General features: G+C 42.1%; 1 protein-coding gene and 1 pseudogene across 2 annotated transcripts in view; one reads left to right on the plus strand and one right to left on the minus strand.

Moving 5' to 3' along the window:
* Positions 1-9,306, minus strand: part of LOC139416365 (DNA (cytosine-5)-methyltransferase 3B-like) — a 47,315-nt gene extending 38,009 nt beyond the window's left edge. Inside the window, exons 1-2 of one of the 2 annotated variants that reach the window (XM_071164901.1) lie at positions 9,197-9,306; positions 3,628-3,738 (exon numbers count right to left, since the gene is read on the minus strand). In XM_071164901.1, the coding sequence (XP_071021002.1) occupies positions 3,628-3,687 (60 nt within the window). In that variant the 5' untranslated portion in view covers positions 3,688-3,738; positions 9,197-9,306. Of the gene's footprint in view, positions 1-3,627; positions 3,739-9,057; positions 9,158-9,196 lie in introns of those variants that run through there. The other variant, XM_071164902.1, reaches the window with a different exon arrangement.
* LOC139417554 (COMM domain-containing protein 7-like) lies at positions 7,640-20,340 on the plus strand (annotated as a pseudogene).
* The last annotated feature ends 254 nt before the right edge of the window (positions 20,341-20,594 follow it).

Here is a 20,594-nt window from a genome sequence, read left to right on the forward strand (position 1 = left end):
ACTAGTCAGTTACCTACCCCCTCCCAACAGACAATTACCCTGCCCACACACCAATGGACATTAATATTCATCACTGTCACGGTTGTAAACATGTATATATTCTACATTTTTTATTTCATAGTTTCATTCACACCTGCACTGTTGGGAGCTCGGCGCTTAGGAATGTCACTGTACACTGCAACTACACCTGTGCATGTGACTAAATAAAAACATATCATCTAATCGAGCATTCATTCATTTGCCCAAGTTAATCATACGACATGAACAAAATGCATCAGTGATTTCTATTGTCCGGCGACTTTGTGAAACGGCACAGGAAGAGCCCTGTCTGTGTGTGTCATGTGGTGCGCCTATGTTTAGTCTAAACTTTGAGTAGCTGTTCGTGGTAATGCTAATGATCACCATTTTGCATTGAATCCAGTAGCCATTTGTTTTGCAAACTCTGCAATCACATGAGCGCTACAGAATCACTGGTGTACACTACAGAAAACACTGGTGTACACTACAGAAAACACTGGTGTACACTACAGAAAACACTGGTGATTTGTTGTGGACTTAGAACATTCAATTGAGTTGTTTTTCTGTGTGACTTTTGAGAACAAAAACCTGGAAAAAAAAACGAAAGACTAAACGGAATCAGGCAAAAAAAATTCAATAGATTTTATAGCGGCCTACATGCCACACAGTGTGTTCTCTCTCATTCTGGAAAACCAGCACTACCAAGCAGTTTCTCTCTCTGGCTGCTGTGCCCTTGTGTCCTTCTCTCTCTCCCTCCCTCTTCTTCTATCTCTCCTTCCCTCTCCCGCTCTCTCTCCCTCCCTCTCTCTCTCTCTCTCCCTCCCTCTCTCTATCTCCGCTCCTCACAAACTTAATGGAGGAGAAAAGAGAGCCCTCAGGCTGTGAGACTCATTCTGACGCACATGCAACAGTGTGTCAGCCCAAATTGCGTTTCACCAAAGCCAACCTGGGCCTCACACGCAGGCAGCGCAGCACAGTATAATATAGTAAGGCACAGTACAGTACAGCCATAGGTCCCAATGAACTCAACTCACCCCGGATACAGCCATTATTAAGCCATACAGGGGGCAGAGGTAGAAAGAGAGAATTAAAGAGAGGGAAATATAGAGAGCGATAGAAAGAGGAGAGAGAGAGAGAGAGAGGAGCGAGAGACAGAGTGAGGGAGAGAAAGAGACACAGACAAGAGTGAGAGAGAGACAGACAAGAGTGAGAAAGACAGACAAGAGTGAGAGAGAGCGAGAGAGATAGAGATTGACACATCCAGGCCGGGGGGGTCAGTGCCAGAGTTTCTCTCATTAGTGAGATTAGTCCTGAGAGAGTCGCCTTGTCCCAAACCAGGACACCCCTCTGCGTGTGTTAACGCTCCGTCTGCTACCCCACCCCCCTGTCTGCACACCTCCTCCCCACATCTGGCTAGGAGAGCGCAGGCAACTTAGGAAACATATCCGTGCCTGACATAAGACAAAGCATGTATGGGTTCATTCAAAGTGTGTTGACAGATTGCGGAGCAACACCTTTGGTTGATCTGCCTGTCTGTCTCCGGGGGGGCAGAGGGGAAGGAGATGTTAGGAAAGACTATGCAGAGTCGGAGAGAGAGATCGGCCCTTTCAATGTACCCACACCCGAACCTACAGTATTACACACACACACACACACATACAGCATTGCATTACAAGCACACACACCTTTCAGACACATTTACAATACAAGTCACTGGCTTGCCATGTCAAGGTGCTTAGCCGACGTCCGTTAATCTCATTCTCACAGTCTAGACTCGCTCCGCCTGCTCGGCACAAAGGCACCAAGATAAGAACGTGACAGAAGCCATAAACGGAGAAGTTGGTCAACAGACACAACGCTTAAGACAACATGTCTGTGTTTTAACTGCTTTCCATAGAACAAACGCTCTGAGATCACAGATTCATACAGCTGAGGACCAGACTGCAAGGCCGATCTAGAAACCATGGAAACTCCCCATTGGAAAAGCATGTAGAAACCCGAGAGCGAGAGAAAATAAAGAGCAGGTCCGTCTGGTTTGAAACAGGTCTCTCTCTCCATCGAGCTGTTCCTTGATGCCCTGAAGAGCGATCACACTCCGGCTTACGAGCAGCAGATACAAGCCCAACGCCACACTCCCACCCTGCTCCAACACGGTCGGACACCACAGAAGAGAACTTGCGACGTGTATTACGATATGCCGATTGATCGAGACATTCGCCCATAACAACATTTTTCACCATAGCCGGGGTTGTCCGGCACAAACTCAAGTAACTGTATAACTACATAACCATTTGACTCGTCCAGCGACTCAAAGTAACTAACGGTATAATCCAGAAATGAAACCCAAAACCTAACAGGCAGAGAATGCTATTGGGGCTGCCTGGAAGTCAACATTCTTCCAACTCTAATTAACTGGGCAGATAGATTGTCCTGCTAAACGGAAAAAGAGGGATTTGAGGGCAAAACCAATACAACCGAAACTATCACAACTGTCCCAATGTATCATGATCCAGTTCTGTGCGAGAGCGTTAGTGGTGGAACCAGAAGGAGTGTTATCCGAGCAGCGAGAAACTATGAGATTCTCAACTCTTGGAGCCGGGGGCATATCTCATCTGATATGATGTGAAAAACCACCTGTTGATGGAATTGCAGGGGGGGGGGGGGGCTTTGTAGGGTGAAAACACGGCGGTAATTTGCTGTGAAGTACCAAGCACTGCAGTTCCCCAATACAGGAGAGGGGTGTGTAGACAGGTAACAGCACATTAGTAATACTGCAATACCAAGAAATAGCAATGGGTGGAAACAACAGCCACCTGAAGTCCACACTAGAGCGAGTGTTAATTCGGAACATAAAGAGCCCACTGTGATGATGGATCTCACCACACACACACACTCCTCCTCTTCCATTTCCTCTTTCCCTCTCTCTCTCTCTCTCTCTAAAGAGGCAGCTGCCCTGGCTGCTCCATGAAAGGCTATGACACATCCAGGCCAGATGTACTGTGAGAAGTTGCCAGTTTGCTCTCTGAGGCCAAATGATTATGCACATTCAGCCTGGGAGGCTGGGAGACACAGAGGCAGGCCAGTTGACTGGGGGAGGGAGCAGAGGCCTGAGGCTTCTGGCAAACACAGGAGGAAGAGGAGGAGGGGCAGACACTAAAGCCAGGCAGATGAGTTACCATGACATGAAGGGTGGGTTGACAACATCATGACAATGTGTTCTCATCTCGAAGCTGCCACGTGGTAAACCGTAGATGGCTCCCTTCAGCTAGTTTTCATCTTGTTCTTGATACCACCTTCTTGCGTTGAGGTCTTTTGACTTATATGTCACGTCTATGCTAATATGGTCAAATTCGCTAGCTAGCTAACCAACAACTGTAATGATGTATTTGAGAGACCACAAATGCTTATTGTGCATTTATGTTTTCAATAAACATTTGGGGACAATATATAGTATAGTATAACAGTGCTCAGAATGGTGGTGTGCATTTTGGAGCAAAAACCAGTGGAAAACGATGTGAACCGTGGATATTTGGTGACTTTGTTGGCAAATAGCACCATCAGAAGACCTAAGCCCCCCCCCCCCCCCCCCCCCCCCCCCCACCCACTTACTGTTGCCGTCATCTTGTCACTTTCCACCATGATGGCTGAAGAATACTTGTTGGATGGCATTACTGTTGCAGTTGTGTTCTTCAGGGATGGTTCTTTTGTTTCTCTTCTAACCTGGAGGTAAACCAGAAAAACAATGTAGCAGTTAGGAGAGTGCACGAAACAGCACATTTAAATGTGCATTATTTCACACAATTGACATACATTTCCCATACTTCCCCCCTCTTACAAGCTCACAAACTAAACAGAGAGAGAATCTTGAGTCAAATACAAATTCCTTATCTAATCACACAGAATCACTAGCTAAGGGGCCACCTGAATATGTATTATTATAGTATTATAATATTACTATAATACACCAGTGCTTGAGTCTTCTACTCAAATGCCCACCACAAAAGTTAGATCTCATGTTTCAAAAATAAGCTTTAACCTCGTTGTCTTTAAGCAACAGTATTGACACTACAATCAGAGCACCAGAGAAGATCCCCACCAAAATAGGCTCTGAAAGCTACTGGTTGGCGCGCACTGCGCCCGCCACAGGAGTCGCTGGTGCAATATAAGACAAGGATTTCCCGACCGGCCAAACCCTCCCTAACCCGTGCGATGCTAGGCCAATTGTGCGTCACCCCACGGACCTCCCGGTCATGACAGAGCCTGGGCGCGAACCCAGGGTCTCTGGTGGCACAGCTGGCACTGTAGTACAGCGCCATTAAACACTGCGCCACCCGGGAGTCCAGAGACTTCTATTCATATTCCAGTAATGTTAAAGGGCTCTCGTGTTAGGATGAAGTAAGAAGCTAATGTTAAAGATGAACTGAAACATTAAGGTGATTTTTGCTAACCAAATGTGATAATGTTCCTCCTCTTAAAACTGCTGAAAAACTCATATTTTGTCACGGATCCCTCCGGAACTGTCATTATGCACACCTGGTCCCTATTCCCATTCATTAGTAATTGTATAAGTGTGCCCTTTGTTCACCATTGTCCTGTCGATTATTGTTACAATGTCCGTTGGTCGTGTTGTGCTGTGTTGTTTTGGCTTTCGTGCCACGTGGATTGTGCAGATGATTACGAGTCTCACGGGTGTGGTATCATTGTTTCGATTGTGTATTTATTCGAGGTACTCCTCGCACGTTTGTTTGGGTTTCTACTCTGTGTTTTGTATAATTGTTTGTTTGGTCTACGTCTGGGACGTCTACGTCCCCGTGCCTAAACATGGCATGCTGTAATTTGGGTAAATAAAAAACCCTATTACGCATTCCTGCGCCTGTCTCCCGACCATTTATGCCAATGTGACATATTTATGTTAAAACATTTGAAAATGGCCTCATCTGACTACTGTGCGCCACCATCTTGATAATGTGTCATCAATGACATCACTTGAATGGTTCGGCTGAAAGGCAGACCAGAGAACAATAAAAAAAAATCTGAAAGCAAGTGCCTTTTTAGAAGGCTATCCTGCTAGAGACTAGCCAGGTAACATGGCATGAATGACAAATATACAATTATACTGTGCCAGGTGGTCTACCATAGCCAGCTAGTCCAAAACAATGGCAAGCTCAGCTGTCATTGATGGATATTTTGCTAGCTAGCCTCTACTAGATTTGGCACATCTGAAGACCCTCAATACAAGCCATATATATGAATAACATTTCCTGCATTGTGTACACGATCTCCCTTCAAAAGTGTCTTTATTATCAGGTGCATGACCATGTAGTTAGCTAGCTTACTAATCTTGTTTTCTGTTAGCTAGCTTGAGTATGATGCCCATGTCAAAACTACTGTAATGTTTAACACAGCTAGACCTTGCTTGCTGAATGAACACAAAAACATGTGCAAGTGGATTTTTGACCGGACTATACAGGTTTGTTAACATGGTTGTGAGTATTTTAGAGTTTTTCCACCTCAAGTTGATTGTTTAAGGTTAGATTTGATTCAGTCTTGATCAAAAAGTCATGAGTAAAGCGCGTAGACTACCATTCCCATTACGTTGTTTCAAATAGTATACATTTTCATAACAAGGTTACCTAACATTGACATGTAAATCAATGGTTCAACAAGGTTACCTAACACTGACATGTAAAATAATGTTGTTGGTTGAATTGAGCATTTCAGTTCTACTTTAAACAGATCCTGACCTCAGCAGGAGCAAAAAATAGGCTAGTTCTCATTCTAACGTTGCTTTACAGAGAGTACTAGTGACACAGACAGTGGTGAGCTTGAGAAAGGCTGCAATGCATGCAGGAGGAGGCAGAGGAGACACAGAGAGATAGGAAGCAAGCAGAGAGGACAGCACAGAGGTTCCAAAACTTGAGGTCGGGGCCCAAAGGTTGTGCACAAATTTGTTTACATCCCTGTTTATGTGCATTTCTCCTTTGTCAAAATGATCCATCCAACTGACAGGTGTGGCATATCAAGATGCTGATTAAACAGCATGATCATTACACAGGTTTACCTTGTGCTGGGGACAATGAAAGGCCACTCTAAAATGTGCAGTTTTGTCACACAACACAATGCCACACATGTCTCAAGTTTTGAGAGAGTGTGGAATTGGCATGCTTACTGCAGGAATGTCCACCAGAGCTGTTGCCAGATCATTTTATGTTCCTTTCTCTACCATAAGCCGCCTCCAACATCATTTTTGAGAATTTGGAGGTACGTCAAACCGGCCTCACAACTGCAGACCACGTGTAACCACGCCAGCCCAGGACCTCCACATCTGGCTTCTTCACCTGCTGGATCATCTGAGACCAGCCACCCGGACAGCTGATGAAACTGAGGAGTATTTCTGTCTGTAATAAAGCCCTTTTGTGGGGTAAAACTCATTCTGATTGACTGGGCCTGGCTCCCCCTGGCCCTCCACCCCCTCCCATGGCTGCACCCCTGCCCAGTCGTGAAATCCATAGATTAGGGCCTAATTTGATTTATTTCAAGTAATATACACAAAAATATACACATTTTTCTACGGATGTCTACCCAATGACCTGACAGAGACAATGCAATAATATAGCATTTTCTATGCTATGTTCACTATTTTTGGCTTTGGAATTTCCATTAAAAAGCTCTAAAATCATTTAATGTAAAAAAAAAAATAAAAAAAATAAAAAAAAACTGAACTCAAAAAGCACTATTCCCTCAACACTACTATAGGCCTACATTAAAATGCAATCAATATGCAAATAACAGTTTACAAAAAAACGTTGATATCGGTGGTTGTTCGTCTTATCTCGTTAGCCCCCTGACTGAAGTTTACAGCGTACCCACCTTTTTGTTCACCACTACATCACTGGATACAGCACAATGGGCTCATAATGAGGCCCGGGAGCAGACCAGACATGTCCATACACTTCCCCGGGAGTAAACACACACACAGAGGCCGGGAAGGACCTAACAGGTCAACAGTATTGTCAAACATGCCTCTGCAGAGAGAGAGAGGAATTTGTCTCGCATGATAGTGATTTGACCCCGCTGGAGGGCAATGAGCGAGGTCAGATAAGGCTGGTTGGTGCCTAGTGATCAGGCGGTTACCAAATTGAAATTGTGTGTTGGGGCACTGCTGTCGTTTTGTTTGAGAGATAATTTCAGAGAGATAATTTCAGCCACTGGCTGAATGTTATTATCAACGGGAGGGGCTCAAAAGTCAGCCCTGCAGCACCCCATAAACCAAAGAAGAAGTGGAAGATCACATACAGTTTACGATGCAACACCTACATCCCCATTTGCATGAATATTCCAGGCATTAAAAGAAGAAGCCCATACACAAGACCAGAAACAGCCAGGGCCACAGGTGCATCCTGCAAACTACGGGGGACACACACTCGGGGACACACACTCACGCTCTCTCTCTCTCACACTCACACAGCCAAGGAAAGTCTTAATGATCCTCTCTAAATGACTCAAGATTAGTCTCTAAATAAATTAATTTTCAACAAGCTTTCAAACCTCTGTTTTACTGCTTCTTAAGAAACACATTGAAATGCAAAGCCACATTGTGAAGTTAACACTGGCAAAAGCCATGGCGACTGAGAGGGTGAAGGTAGGAGGTGGAGGGGAGGGTGGGGGGACAATAAGGGGCCACATCAAAGTTCTTTCGCAGCCTGAATGTCAGAGATTAGGGCTACAACATGAAAGGTTTTTTTTTACCCACAGGGGGTGTCACCGCTAACAGCCATTACAATTATGCAGCCTACCTTTAAATGTACTATTCATAAATTCCGTGTGCAAGAAACTGTAGGCCTACAGTATTTGTTATATTTGTAACCTCCAAATAGTTCAAACTGGGGCAGAAAAAAATGAAACATGTGGATGTTTTAAAATGAGTGTGTTCACACGTGTGCCTGCAGCGCGTATGAGGGGTCCGAAGATGGTTCATGCCATCCCTCGCCACTAAGCACAAAGTATAGTTCTCGAGAGATGAACAACCAAGCCAAAGCAACGAGTTGTTGTTCTTAATTAGAAACGGTATCCGTGAATGTGTGGTTAATAAAAATGTATCTTTGGAAATCCCACTACCGCGGGCATGCCTTGAGCAGGCCCAAGCGGGTTCACACGGTGCGGTGTCGGCTACAGTCAAATACGCCAATTATCCTATTACTTTCGCGCTGATGCGTGTGAACTCTCAGAGAATAAAGACCCAACTTCAAAGACTCTGCAAACTTGATATAAAAATCCACGCAGGTGCACAACAGTTTACGAATTCTGTAACACTCAAACGACTAGGCTAGGGTTATAGACCTATTATATTAAGTTTCCGCATTACAATGTAGGCCCATTAGGCCCAGTACATACAATGATTATGAAGGCACATATTCTTACAGAAAACAACTATTCCAAATAAACCATTAAAAAAACGATGTCTCTCTCTCTGGCATGGCATGGAGTTAGGAAACATGCGCTTGGCTTGTATGAAAAACGTCGCAATCGAACTTGAAATTATTTTGAGGAAATTGTGCCAATGCAATGTAACACTTCGGTAGTCGAGTTCAAGTTGAACCAACGTTTAGATAAACGTCCAAAGACACGCAAAAAAAAATGAATCACCGTCTTCTTGAAAATCACAAACTAGCCTACTCACGCGTAAAAATGCATTAGATTCCACTCGCAACGTCTGTTGCCAACTGTACAGGCTACTAACTGCGCGACCCAGATCAACTCGGTGAATTTAAACTGCAATATTAAACATTCCGATACAGAACACAATACAGTTCACAGTAAATAGTAAATGTCACAGTAAATAGCCCTATATTTGCCATGTTTGAAGATATGTTGGATATTTCCCTTCCTTCCTTGTCTCCAACTTTCATAATCATACATCCGCGCAACCTTGTTGCATCAATTACATCGAAGTGTGGCATGTCTTTAAGCAAAAAAAAGTGGGAATTAATATGACTCCCAATCGAACAAATGACTATAAAAGTAAGAAAGTGGTCAAACCTCATGCAGGAATTCTTACGGTCTCATCAGCATGCTGCTGTGGCGTAAATTGATCTCCTGAGTGCTGTTTTGCAGAGTGCACAGCCCAGGCTACTTGAACACTTATCACGAGAAGGGCAACTGTACAACAAAAAATTACCTGTTGCAGAGGTTGTCATTCGGAAAGAAAGAGGGGGAACAGTTGAAATTGATTGGTCCTCTCTCACTGCTTGGCCCACACTCTACCTACTTCAACCTACACACGCCTTCTTCTTCTTTTTTTTACACTGGCGGAGAATATTTAAGCCGAGTTCTGTACTCCTCAAGCTTGCCTGCTGCAATCTTTTTTCTTATTTTTTTTGCAACAGTATTCAGGCGTAACTTTTCCCGGGTCTCGAATCACGCTGTAGCTGAATGAAAAATATATTTACCTTTTCCAGTGTTAACCCTTAATAGACCTACGTTGCATTATACAGCATTTATAAACTGCTCTGCCAATGGTCTAGTTAGTAAGTACCCCACTGGTCCTTGTTAGGAGAGTGCGTGTACGTGTAACCGAATGTCCACAATAACAATATATCCAAACATTTGAGGTTGTCACTGAAAAAGGATTGCCCATTCTATTCATTTACTGAAGTCTAATTAAATCCATTGGTATAATAACAAATGCATCATCATAACTGTGCCCATTTAAATTCTATCGCACATTTGTCTTACATGTTCCTATGTTTTGTATTGTAGCCTATGTAATGTGCTTTGTTCATCCTACCTGCAAACCAAACTTGAATTCGTGAACAAAGCACATTACATAGGCTACATGGGCACAGTTATGATGATGCATTTATTGTTATACCAATGGATTTAATAAGACTTCAGTAAATGAATAGAATGGGCAATCCTTTTTCAGTGACAACCTCAAATGTTTGGATATATTGTTATTGTGGACATTCGGTTACACGTACACGCACCCTTCTAACAAGGACCAGTGGGGTACTTACTAACTAGGCCATTGGCAGAGCAGTTGATTATTGATAGGGTTGCAATGGGAGGGTATATTACTGGCAACCTTTGAAGTTTACAAATAAACTACCAGCGTTTTGGTAGCTTTCAAGGATTTTATGTAATTTATCACAAGACATCTAGTGGCATTTTTGGATACTTCAGACTGTCACAGGTGTCTGTAGTTATCGCTGGCCCCCTGTGTGGCCTTATCACATGTAAAATAAGAAGATAAAAAAAATAGAATGACAAAGCTGTGAAACATTATCCTAAATATAACCTATCAACCTTGTGAATACCATTGGTGTTTAATATGAGGGTTTCAGCATAAACAATCCTTTATATTTTGACACACCTTTCTTTATTTTACTTGCTTCTGCACTGTCATAATGAAGTGTTTTGTAACACTAAAACTAGTGGCAACTGAACTGCCACCAATGTTAAGGAGACAAAACAAACTTTGCTGGAGTTTTGAAACACGTGGGTTGTAAGGGGTTATGAGACCGATTTAAGGTGTACTGAAACATTCATCCTAAAGTGTTCTGAAACACCACTTAATTAATAGTTGTGGAACACCTTGCAAGAGGCTGGGAGCACTAACACGGAAAATATTGAAAACACTAGTATGGTGTTTCGAGTCCTGTTTAGTGCAGAATTAGATCCCTTCTTCTTGAGTTTCCAAATCCAGTGGAAGGGAGTCCCTCCACTTATCGTGTATTCCCTGCTCTTATGCTCAAACAAAGGATATGAGAAAATATAGTTTTGTGAAAATACAAATTAATACGTTTGTCCAGGATAATAATGAATGAGTACAAAATTATTATTTGTGGAATTTCTTTCCTTCTTCATGAGTATGAGCAAATCTGTTGTGTTGTGACAACGTAGGGTTGGTATACAGAAGATAGCCCTATTTAGTAAAAGACCAAGTCCATATTATGGCAAGAACAGCTCAAATAAGCAAAGAGAAACGACAGTCCATCATTACTTTAAGACATGGTCAGTCAAGTGCAAAGTTTCTTGAAGTGCAGTCACAAAAACCATCAAGCGCTGTGAATTGGCTCTCATGAGGGCAGCCGCAGGAAAGGAAGACCCAGAGTTACCTCTGCTGCAGAGGATAAGTTCATTAGAGTTAACTGCACCCAAAGAAATGCTTCAGAGTTCAAGGAACAGACATATCTCAACATCAACTGTTCAGAGGAGACTGCGTGAATTGGGCCTTCATGGTTGAATTGCTGCAAAGAAAGCACTACTAAGGGACACCAACAAGAAGAAGTGACTTGCCTGGGCCAAGAAACATGAGCGATGGATTTTGGTTCCAACCGCCGTGTCTTTGTGAGACGCAGAGTAGGTGAACGGATGACCTCTGCATGTGTATTTCCCCCCGTGAAGCATGGAGCAGAAGGTGCTTTGCTCTTGACACTGTCTGTGATTTATTTAGAATTCAAGGCACACTTAACCAGCATTGCTACCACACCATTCTGCAGCAATACACCATCCCATCTGCTTTGTGCTTAGTGGGACTATAATTTGTTTTTCAACAGAACAATGACCCAAAACACACCTCCAGGCTGTGTATGTGCTATTTGACCAAGGATAGTGATGGAGTGCTGCATCAGATGACCTGGCATCCACAATCACCCGACCTCAACCCAATAGAGATGGTTTGGGATGAGTTGGACCGCAGAGTGAAGGAAAAGCAGCCAACAAGTAATCAGCATATGTTGGAAAAGCATTCCTCATGAAGCTGATTGAGAGAATGCCAAAAGTGTGCAAAGCTGTCATCGAGCCAATGCCTCTCAATGGCCAATACATAGCATTAGTAAACCAGGATTTATATTCACATTGGGCAAACCAGACTTCATGGCTAAAACTTTGTAGAGAATACTGAATGAAGATGTACCCCCTCTCAGGCTCCTGAGCCTGGGGGATCTGATGGGACATCTGAATCCGACTTAAGGAGCTAAATATATATATATATTTTTTATATATACTGTATTTTGTTTACTTTTGGAATATTATGAGTATGTTTTTCCCCCTTCCGCTATTAAGATCAGTTTTCACCCCATCTAGTAGGTGGCGGCATGCACTTCTAACGTTTGTTTGCGGACCTCCATAATACAATAGAAGAAACAAGTATGGAACGTGCTGAGTTGAATAGCAAGAAAACTAACTTTGAATTTGCTGATCAGTGCACTAGCTGACAGCAACAATTGTGCAACTTCAATTTACTAAAGATACTTTACCAGATTCTGTGAGCAATGACTTTCTGAACATTAACAAATTCAACGAGCAGGTGAGCATTCGATAACGTGAAATGGTCGTTTTGAGCATGAACTCAGTACAGTGAGCAAAAGTTAACTGTAAACACTGCAGGGGTATATTCATTTGTCCGATTCTGATGCAAAACGTTTCTTAAACGGAACGAAACGGGGCGGGACCTACCTGAATTTGTCCAATAGAAGCTCTCGTTTTCTCTTTGCTTCCGTGTGGTTCTTAAAGGGTGAACGAAATGAATACACCCCTGCAAATATTAGCTGCATGCTTGCTTGTACTTACGAATTGACATAAAGCCTAACTGATTTCGAAACATGCTGCTTTTAGTATGATGCAATGTTTCGAAATGTGTGTAGTTAGGCTATACACGTCCCAGGTCACATGACTAGGTACGGTCACATGATTCATATGAGGTCTGGCCCATCTTACCTAACAACAAAGTAGATCTATGGCAACTATGAATCAATGTACTGAATAGACCAATAAACTGTGTATTCTTAAACTGTTTCTCTGCAGCAATTTACAAGTCTGACTGAGATTGTTTTCAATTTCCTATTGGAGCCAAAAGAGGTAAACACACTCATGAGGACAGACATATATTATCTTATCCTTAATTGTGTGCTGGATGTGTGAACAGACTGCCACTTGACTGTGTTTCCTTCATTCATTGTGGTGTGTATTTGCAGACGGCCAGGCTCTTGCAGCAGCTGAGTGAGTTTGCAGAGGAGAATGGGATGAGTGCAGGCCCTCTGAGAAACCGTATGAAGAGTTTCATGCTGCTTCCCTATGGTGAGACTGACAGACAGCACTCACAAATAAAGAGATTTAGGAATAACTTGTGTATACAACGTGAAATACACCTAAACCAAAATATGGTAAAGAGTCCAGCACATATCTTAGTATATTAGTATATCAATTAGTATATCACTTTTAGAAAGTTTTGCAAATTTTAATGAAATAAAAAAACTGAAATAACTTATTTACATAAGTATTAAGTCCCTTTGCTATGAGACTCTAAATTGAGCTCAAGTTCATCCTGTTTCCATTGATCAGCCTTGAGATGTTTCTACAACTTAATTGGAGTCCACCTGTGGTAAATTCAATTGATTGGACATGATTTGGAAAGGCAAGCACTTGTCTATATAAGGTCCCATGGTTAACAGTGCATGTCGGAGCAAAAACCAAGCCATGAGGTCGAAGGAATTGTCCGTAAAGCTCAGAATCAGGATTGTGTCGAGGCACAGATCTAGGGAAGGGTACCAACACATTTCTGCAGCCTTGAAGGTCCCCAAGAACACAGTGGCCTCCATCATTCTTAAATGGAAGAAGTTTGGAACCACCAAGACTCTTCCTAGAGCTGCCGCCCGGCCAAACTTAGCAATGGGGGGAGAAGGGCCTTGGTCAGGGAGGTGACCAAGAACCCGATGGTCATCTGACAGAGCTCCTCTGTGGAGATCGGAGAACCTTCCAGAAAGGCAACCATCTCTGCTGCACTCTACCAATCAGGCTTTTATGGTGGAGTGGCTAGACAGAAGCCACTCCTCAGTAAAATGCACATGATAGCCAGCTTGGATTTTGCCAAAAGGCACCTAAAGCACTCTCAGACCATGAGAAACAAAATTCTCTGGTCTGATGAAACCAAGATTGAACTCTTTGGCCTGAATGCCAAGCGTCACGTCTGGAGGAAACCTGGCACCATCCCTACGGTGAAGCATGGTGGGGGCAACATCATACTGTGGGGATGTTTTTTAGCAGCAGGGACTGGGAGGCTAGTCAGGATTGAGGGGAAAGATCAACAGAGAAAAGTACAGAGAGATCCTTGATGAAAACCTGCTCCAGAGAGCTCAGGACCTCAGAATGGGGCTAAGGTTCACCTTCCAACAGGACAACGACCCTAAGCACACAGCCAAGACAACGCAGGAATGGCATCGCGACAATTCTCTGAATGTCCTAGAGTGGCCCAGCCAGAGCCTGGACATGAACCTGATCGAACATCTTTGGAGAGACCTAAAAATAGCTGTGCAGCGACGCTCCCAACCAACCCGAGAGAGCTTGAGGGGATCTGCAGAGAAGAATGGAAGAAACTCCCCAAATACAGGCGTGCCAAGCTTGTAGCATCGAGGCTGTAATCGTGGCCAAAGGTGCTTCAACAAAGTATTGAGTAGAGGGTCTGAATACTAAATGTGATATTTCAACAAAACATTTTTTATAAATTTCTAAACATTTCTGAAAACTTGTTTTTACTTTGTCATTATGGGGTATTGTGTGAAGATTGAGGGAAAATGCCATTCAATACATTTTCGAAATAGGCTGTAACATAAGAAAAAGTCAAAGGAAATGAAGACTTCCCGAATGCACTGTAAAATGTGTTCAATTTAATTATGTGGTTACAGCAACCTAAAATGGACAAAGTACATGTTGTAGTTTATTTTAACTCAAAACCAAGATTGGAAGAAAAAAATTCTAGGTGCCCTAAAGAAAAATCTGACGGCAGACCAAGTCTAAGAGGACCTTCTGGCTTTAGGTATGTTGTAATATATATGTAATAAACCCCATGTACACTATCAAAGCTGCAAATACTCCAGTCTCCACAGTCCATATTGATACTGAGCTTTACAGTATCATTAAACAACTTTTAACCATAACTTTTAATTGATAGGATTCAATGATGCCAAGGCAGCCCATTTTTCACAACAGGTATGTTACAACATTTAATATCCTATCCTCCATGTTGGATATTGAATTGAGAAAAAATGTAATTGATTGAATAATTATTTTCAGTGGAGCAGCCACTACCCTGTGTTGTCCAGGCTGGCTGTAGGGCAGACTCTTATGGTCAACCAGCTGGTTGACATGGAGTGGAAGTTTGGTGGTAAGACAAATAACCTTAGGATAGAAGTTCCCTTGCGAATGGTCCACTCTTTTGTGATCCTCCCCACCTTATCGCATAATATAGATGTGTGTTTCACTCATTTATACTGAACAAAAATATGAATTCAATATGCAACAATTTAAAAGATTTTTAGTTACTGTTCATATAAGGAAATCAGTCAATTGAAATAAATTCATTTGGCACTAAACTATGGATTTCACAATACAGATATGCACCGGTTGGTCACAGACACCTTAAAAAAAATGTAAATCAGGAAACCAGTCAGTATCTGGTGTGACCACCATTTGCCTCATGCAGTGCGACACCTCTTTCGTATAGAGTTGATCAGGCTGTTGATTGTGACCTTGTCCGTTGAGAGAAATAATCTTTTTGTGCGTCTGAAACATTTCTGGGATCTTTTATTTCAGCTCATGAAACATGGAACCAACACTTTACATGTTGCGTTTATATTTTTGTTCGGTGTATAATAGATAAATTACCCAATTCCCAGCCTCTCCATGACTACTGTCGTGACGTGACTCATTAATCTGATGACTTATGTATCGAATCAACTATGTTTAATTGTTACGTGATTTAAAGGAGTCATGTAACAATTAACTCATTAGGATTTGGGGCACCGCAGAAGAAGTTGTTTAACGAGTTCTCCCTAATTAAACTCTAGATTATATATCGATAAGTCATTTATTAATCATTACCTCATATCGGTCTCATAATTCTGAACGTTGCATACTCCTTGTATCTGCACAAACCTAAGCTTTACTGATCATTCCGTACCACACAAATTGATTTAATTGTTTATTTACTAACTAACTAAATGATAAAACAGGATACACACACACACGGTATAGGTTATTGATTAGAAACTTAATACGATGAAAATAGGTCCCTAGTGGACTAACGATGATATGACCGTTTATCAAAAGAGGGAGGGGAAAAAGAAAGTGAGACACTCTCTCTTGTAACTATGCTCACAGTGATCCTAATACTTTACCCCGAACCGCCGCCCATTTGGGTAAGAAATAATTAATGTATTTACAGTTGAAGTTGGACATTTAGATACACCTTAGCCAAATAGTTTAAATCTGAGTTTTTCACAATTCCTGACAAGTAAAAATTCCATGTTTTAGGTCAGTTAGGATCACCACTTTATTTTAAGAATGTGAAATGTCAGAATAATAGTAGAGAGAATGATTTATTTGAGCTTTTATTTCTTTCATCACATTCCCAGTGCATCAGACAATTACATACACTCAATTAGTATTAGGTAGCATTGCCTTTAAATTGTTTAACTTGGGTCAAACGTTTTGGGTAGCCTTCCACAAGCTTCCACAAAAAGTTGGGTGAATTTTGGCCCATTCCTCCTGACAGAGCTGGTGTAACTGAGTCAGGTTTGTAGGCCTCCTTGTGCGCACACGCTTTTTCAGTTTTACCCACACATTTTCTATAGGATTGAGGTCAGGGCTTTGTGATGGCCACTCCAATACCTTGACTTTGTTGTCCTTAGGCCTTTTGCCACAACTTTGGAAGTATGCTTGCGGTCATTGTCCATTTGGAAGACCAAAGTTTTAACTTCCTGACTGATGTCTTGAGATGTTGCTTCAATATATCCACATGATTTTCTGTCCTCATGATCCAATCTATTTTGTGAAGTGCACCAGTCCCTCATGCAGCAAAGCACCCCCACAACATGATGCTGCCACCCCCGTGCTTCACGGTTGAAACTGTGTTCTTCAGCTAGCAAGCTTCCCTCTTTTTCCTCCAAACATGATGGTTTATTTATTTCACCTTTATTTAACCAGGTAGGCAAGTTGAGAACAAGTTCTCATTTACAATTGCGACCTGGCCAAGATAAAGCAAAGCAGTTCGACACATACAATGACACAGAGTTACACATGGAGTAAATCAAACATACAGTCAACAATACAGGTCGCAATGGTGGGTAGTATATGGGGCTTTGGTGACAAAACGGATTGCACTGTGATAGACTGCATCCAATTTGTTAAGTAGGGTATTGGAGGCTATTTTGTAAATGACATCGCCAAAGTCGAGGATTGGTAGGATGGTCAGTTTTACAAGGGTATGTTTGGCAGCATGAGTGAAGGATGCTTTGTTGCGAAATAGGAAGACAATTCTAGATTTAAGTTTGGATTGGAGATGTTTGATGTGGGTCTGGAAGGAGAGTTTACAGTCTAACCAGACACCTAGGTATTTGTAGTTGTCCACGTATTCTAAGTCAGAGCCGTCCAGAGTAGTGATGTTGGACAGGCGGGCAGGTGCAGGCAGCGATCGGTTGAAGAGCATGCATTTAGTTTTACTTGTATTTAAGAGCAATTGGAGGCCACGGAAGGAGAGTTGTATGGCATTGAAGCTTGCCTGGAGGGTTGTTAACACAGTGTCCAAAGAAGGGCCAGAAGTATACAGAATGGTGTCATCTGCGTAGAGGTGGATCAGAGACTCACCAGCAGCAAGAGCGACATCATTGATGTATACAGAGAAGAGAGACGGTTCAAGAATTGAACCCTGTGGCACCCCCAGCCAGAGGTTCGGACAGCAGACCCTCCGATTTGACACACTGAACTCTATCAGAGAAGTAGTTGGTGAACCAGGCGAGGCAATCATTTGAGAAACCAAGGCTGTCGAGTCTGCCGATGAGGATGTGGTGATTGACAGAGTCGAAAGCCTTGGCCAGATCAATGAATCGTTTAGGACCTTGAGCGTGGCTGAGGTGCACCCATGACCAGCTCTGAAACCAGATTGCATGGCAGAGAAGGTATGGTGAGATTCGAAATGGTCGGCTTTCGAAGACCGTAGAAAGGCAGGGTAGGATAGATATAGGTCTGTAGCAGTTTGGGTCAAGAGTGTCCCCCCCTTTGAAGAGGGCCGCAGCTGCTTTCCAATCTTTGGGAATCTCAGACGACACGAAAGAGAGGTTGAAAGAGAGGTTGAACAGGCTAGTAATAGGGGTGGCAACAATTTCGGCAGATAATTTTAGAAAGAAAGGGTCCAGATTGTCTAGCTGATTTCTAGGGTCCAGATTTTGCAGCTCTTTCAGAACATCAGCTGACTGGATTTGGGAGAAGGAAAAATGGGGAAGGCTTGGGCGAGTTGCTGTGGGGGGTGCAGTGCTGTTGACCGGGGTAGGAGTAGCCAGGTGGAAAGCATGGCCAGCCGTAGAAAAATGCTTATTGAAATTCTCAATTATAGTGGATTTATCAGTGGTGACAGTGCTTCCTGCAACACTAACTCAAAAAAGTTCTGGGACACTGTAAAGTCCATGGAGAATAAGAACACCTCCTCCCAGCTGCCCACTGCAAACCGAAGTCCCTTCATCGGTGATTGGTCAACAGTAGGGATTCATAAATGAAGTATGTCTTTCAATGAGAGACAAAACATATTCATGCACATTTTTTCACTTGAGAAGTACTGCACCAAACATCTGAGTTAGATTTAAAATTGCGTGATTAAGATTTCCTCAGCAAAAACGCAAAGCTGTCATCAAGGCTACTTTGAAGAATTTCATATAAAATAGATTTTGATTTGTTTAACAGTTTTTTTGCTTACAACATGATTCCATATGTGTTATTTCATAGTTTTGATGTCTTCACTATTATTCTAGAATGTAGAAAATAGTTTTAAAAAATAAAGAAAAACCCTTGTCCAAACTTTTGACTGGTACTGTATTTCTTGAGTTATCTTAGATTAATTCAGACTATTTTGAAGCAGTCTCACTGGCTACAGCGTCTCAAGATGGACAAACGGTACTATTGCTGTTTTTTTTTTTTAATTCAAGCTTAGTTCACCTAGCCTTTTAGCCTCTAGTTTTCATGGTTTGTTTTCCTACATGTGTCAGAATTCCTGCGGCCTGCCAAGTACTGTCTTTCTCTCATGGCTTCAGCCACTTTGATTTGTTGACATAAATATGTCCACACATAGTGTAAGTAACACTCTGAATGAGGAAGGCCCTAAAAAATGTGCAGGCTACAGCCTGTTTATAGCCTCGTACTATTTTATTTGTATCTATTTGTACTTTTTAACTGCATAGTTGGGAAAGGGCTCGTAAGTAAGCACTTCACGGTAAAGTGTACACTTGTTTTATTTGACGCATCTGAAAAACTTTTTTTTAAATTTGAATGAGCATAGCGTGACCATATTACTAGCACCAGTGCTGGGGAGTAACAGATTGCAAAAATATTGTAATCAAATTAGATAATTACTTTTAAATTCAGAAAGGATTGTAGCAACAACAACAACAACAACAAAAATCGGACGCCTTTCTGTTTTCTCAATGACATTTAAATCCGCATTGAAAAAAGGCGCAGGTTTACGTTTTTCCATCTGAGCGAGTCTGACCACAAGTCAGAGACCACTATGACACACCAATGCGTTTGATGGATTGCGGGAAAAGAGCAGGAAGAGGATTTTAATAGGCTACAGTCCAAGCTATGTCTTCCAATGGTGTGACTGCTGTCGACATCATCCAAAGATTTTCCAACTTGAAGAAATACCCTTACAGGCCATTTTGAGCCTGTAATCGAACCCAAATGCTGATGCTCCAGATACTCAATTAGTCTGAAGAAGATCAATAAGCCTTTTAAAATGATAAACTTGGATTAGCTAACACAACGTGCCATTGGAACACAGGAGTGATGGATGCTAAAAATGGGCCTCTGTAGTCCTACAGTTTGTAGATGTTTCCAGCTACAATAGACATTTACAACATTAACAATGTCTACACTCTATTTCTGATCAATTTGATGTTATTTTAATGGACAAAAAAAAGTGCTTTTCTTTCAAAAACAAGGACCTTTCTAAGTGACCCCAAACTTTTGAACGGTAGTGAATCTCATTCAATTGGTAATATTAATTTGTCCTCTTCTAATGCCTCTTAGAGGGAAAGTAATCAGATTATGTTACTGAGTTTGGGTAATCCAAAAGTGATTACCAATTACAATTTTGGACATGTGACTAGTAACCCTGACTAGCACAATATACAGAATCTGTCCATGTTCATAAGTTCGAGGAAATTGGCACATTGCTGTGTTCTACCCTATTTGAAAATATCTCTACGTCTCTTCCAGCTTAAGTTGGTCATCAGAAAGGGGAACTCAACTGAAAATGTCTACATGGGTGAAGCGTGAATAGAGTGCAATTTGCGACGTACAATGAGTTCAAAATAGAACATACAGAATCTGAAGGAAACGTCCAGATTCTCACATACCATTAAACGATTTCAATATTTTGTATTTTGAAATGTGCACAGTTGTTTTTCGCAGTAGAGATTTTATGTGCGTGAGTAAGTCTTCGCGGGTGTGTTTTGAATTGTAACCCAATTACTTTAATTCCATTGGCTGTCACTACAAGTGACGTGAGGCATACATGTAACTATTTTTTT

Source organism: Oncorhynchus clarkii, chromosome 9, assembly GCF_045791955.1.
Source record: "Oncorhynchus clarkii lewisi isolate Uvic-CL-2024 chromosome 9, UVic_Ocla_1.0, whole genome shotgun sequence".
NCBI lineage: Eukaryota > Metazoa > Chordata > Actinopteri > Salmoniformes > Salmonidae > Oncorhynchus > Oncorhynchus clarkii.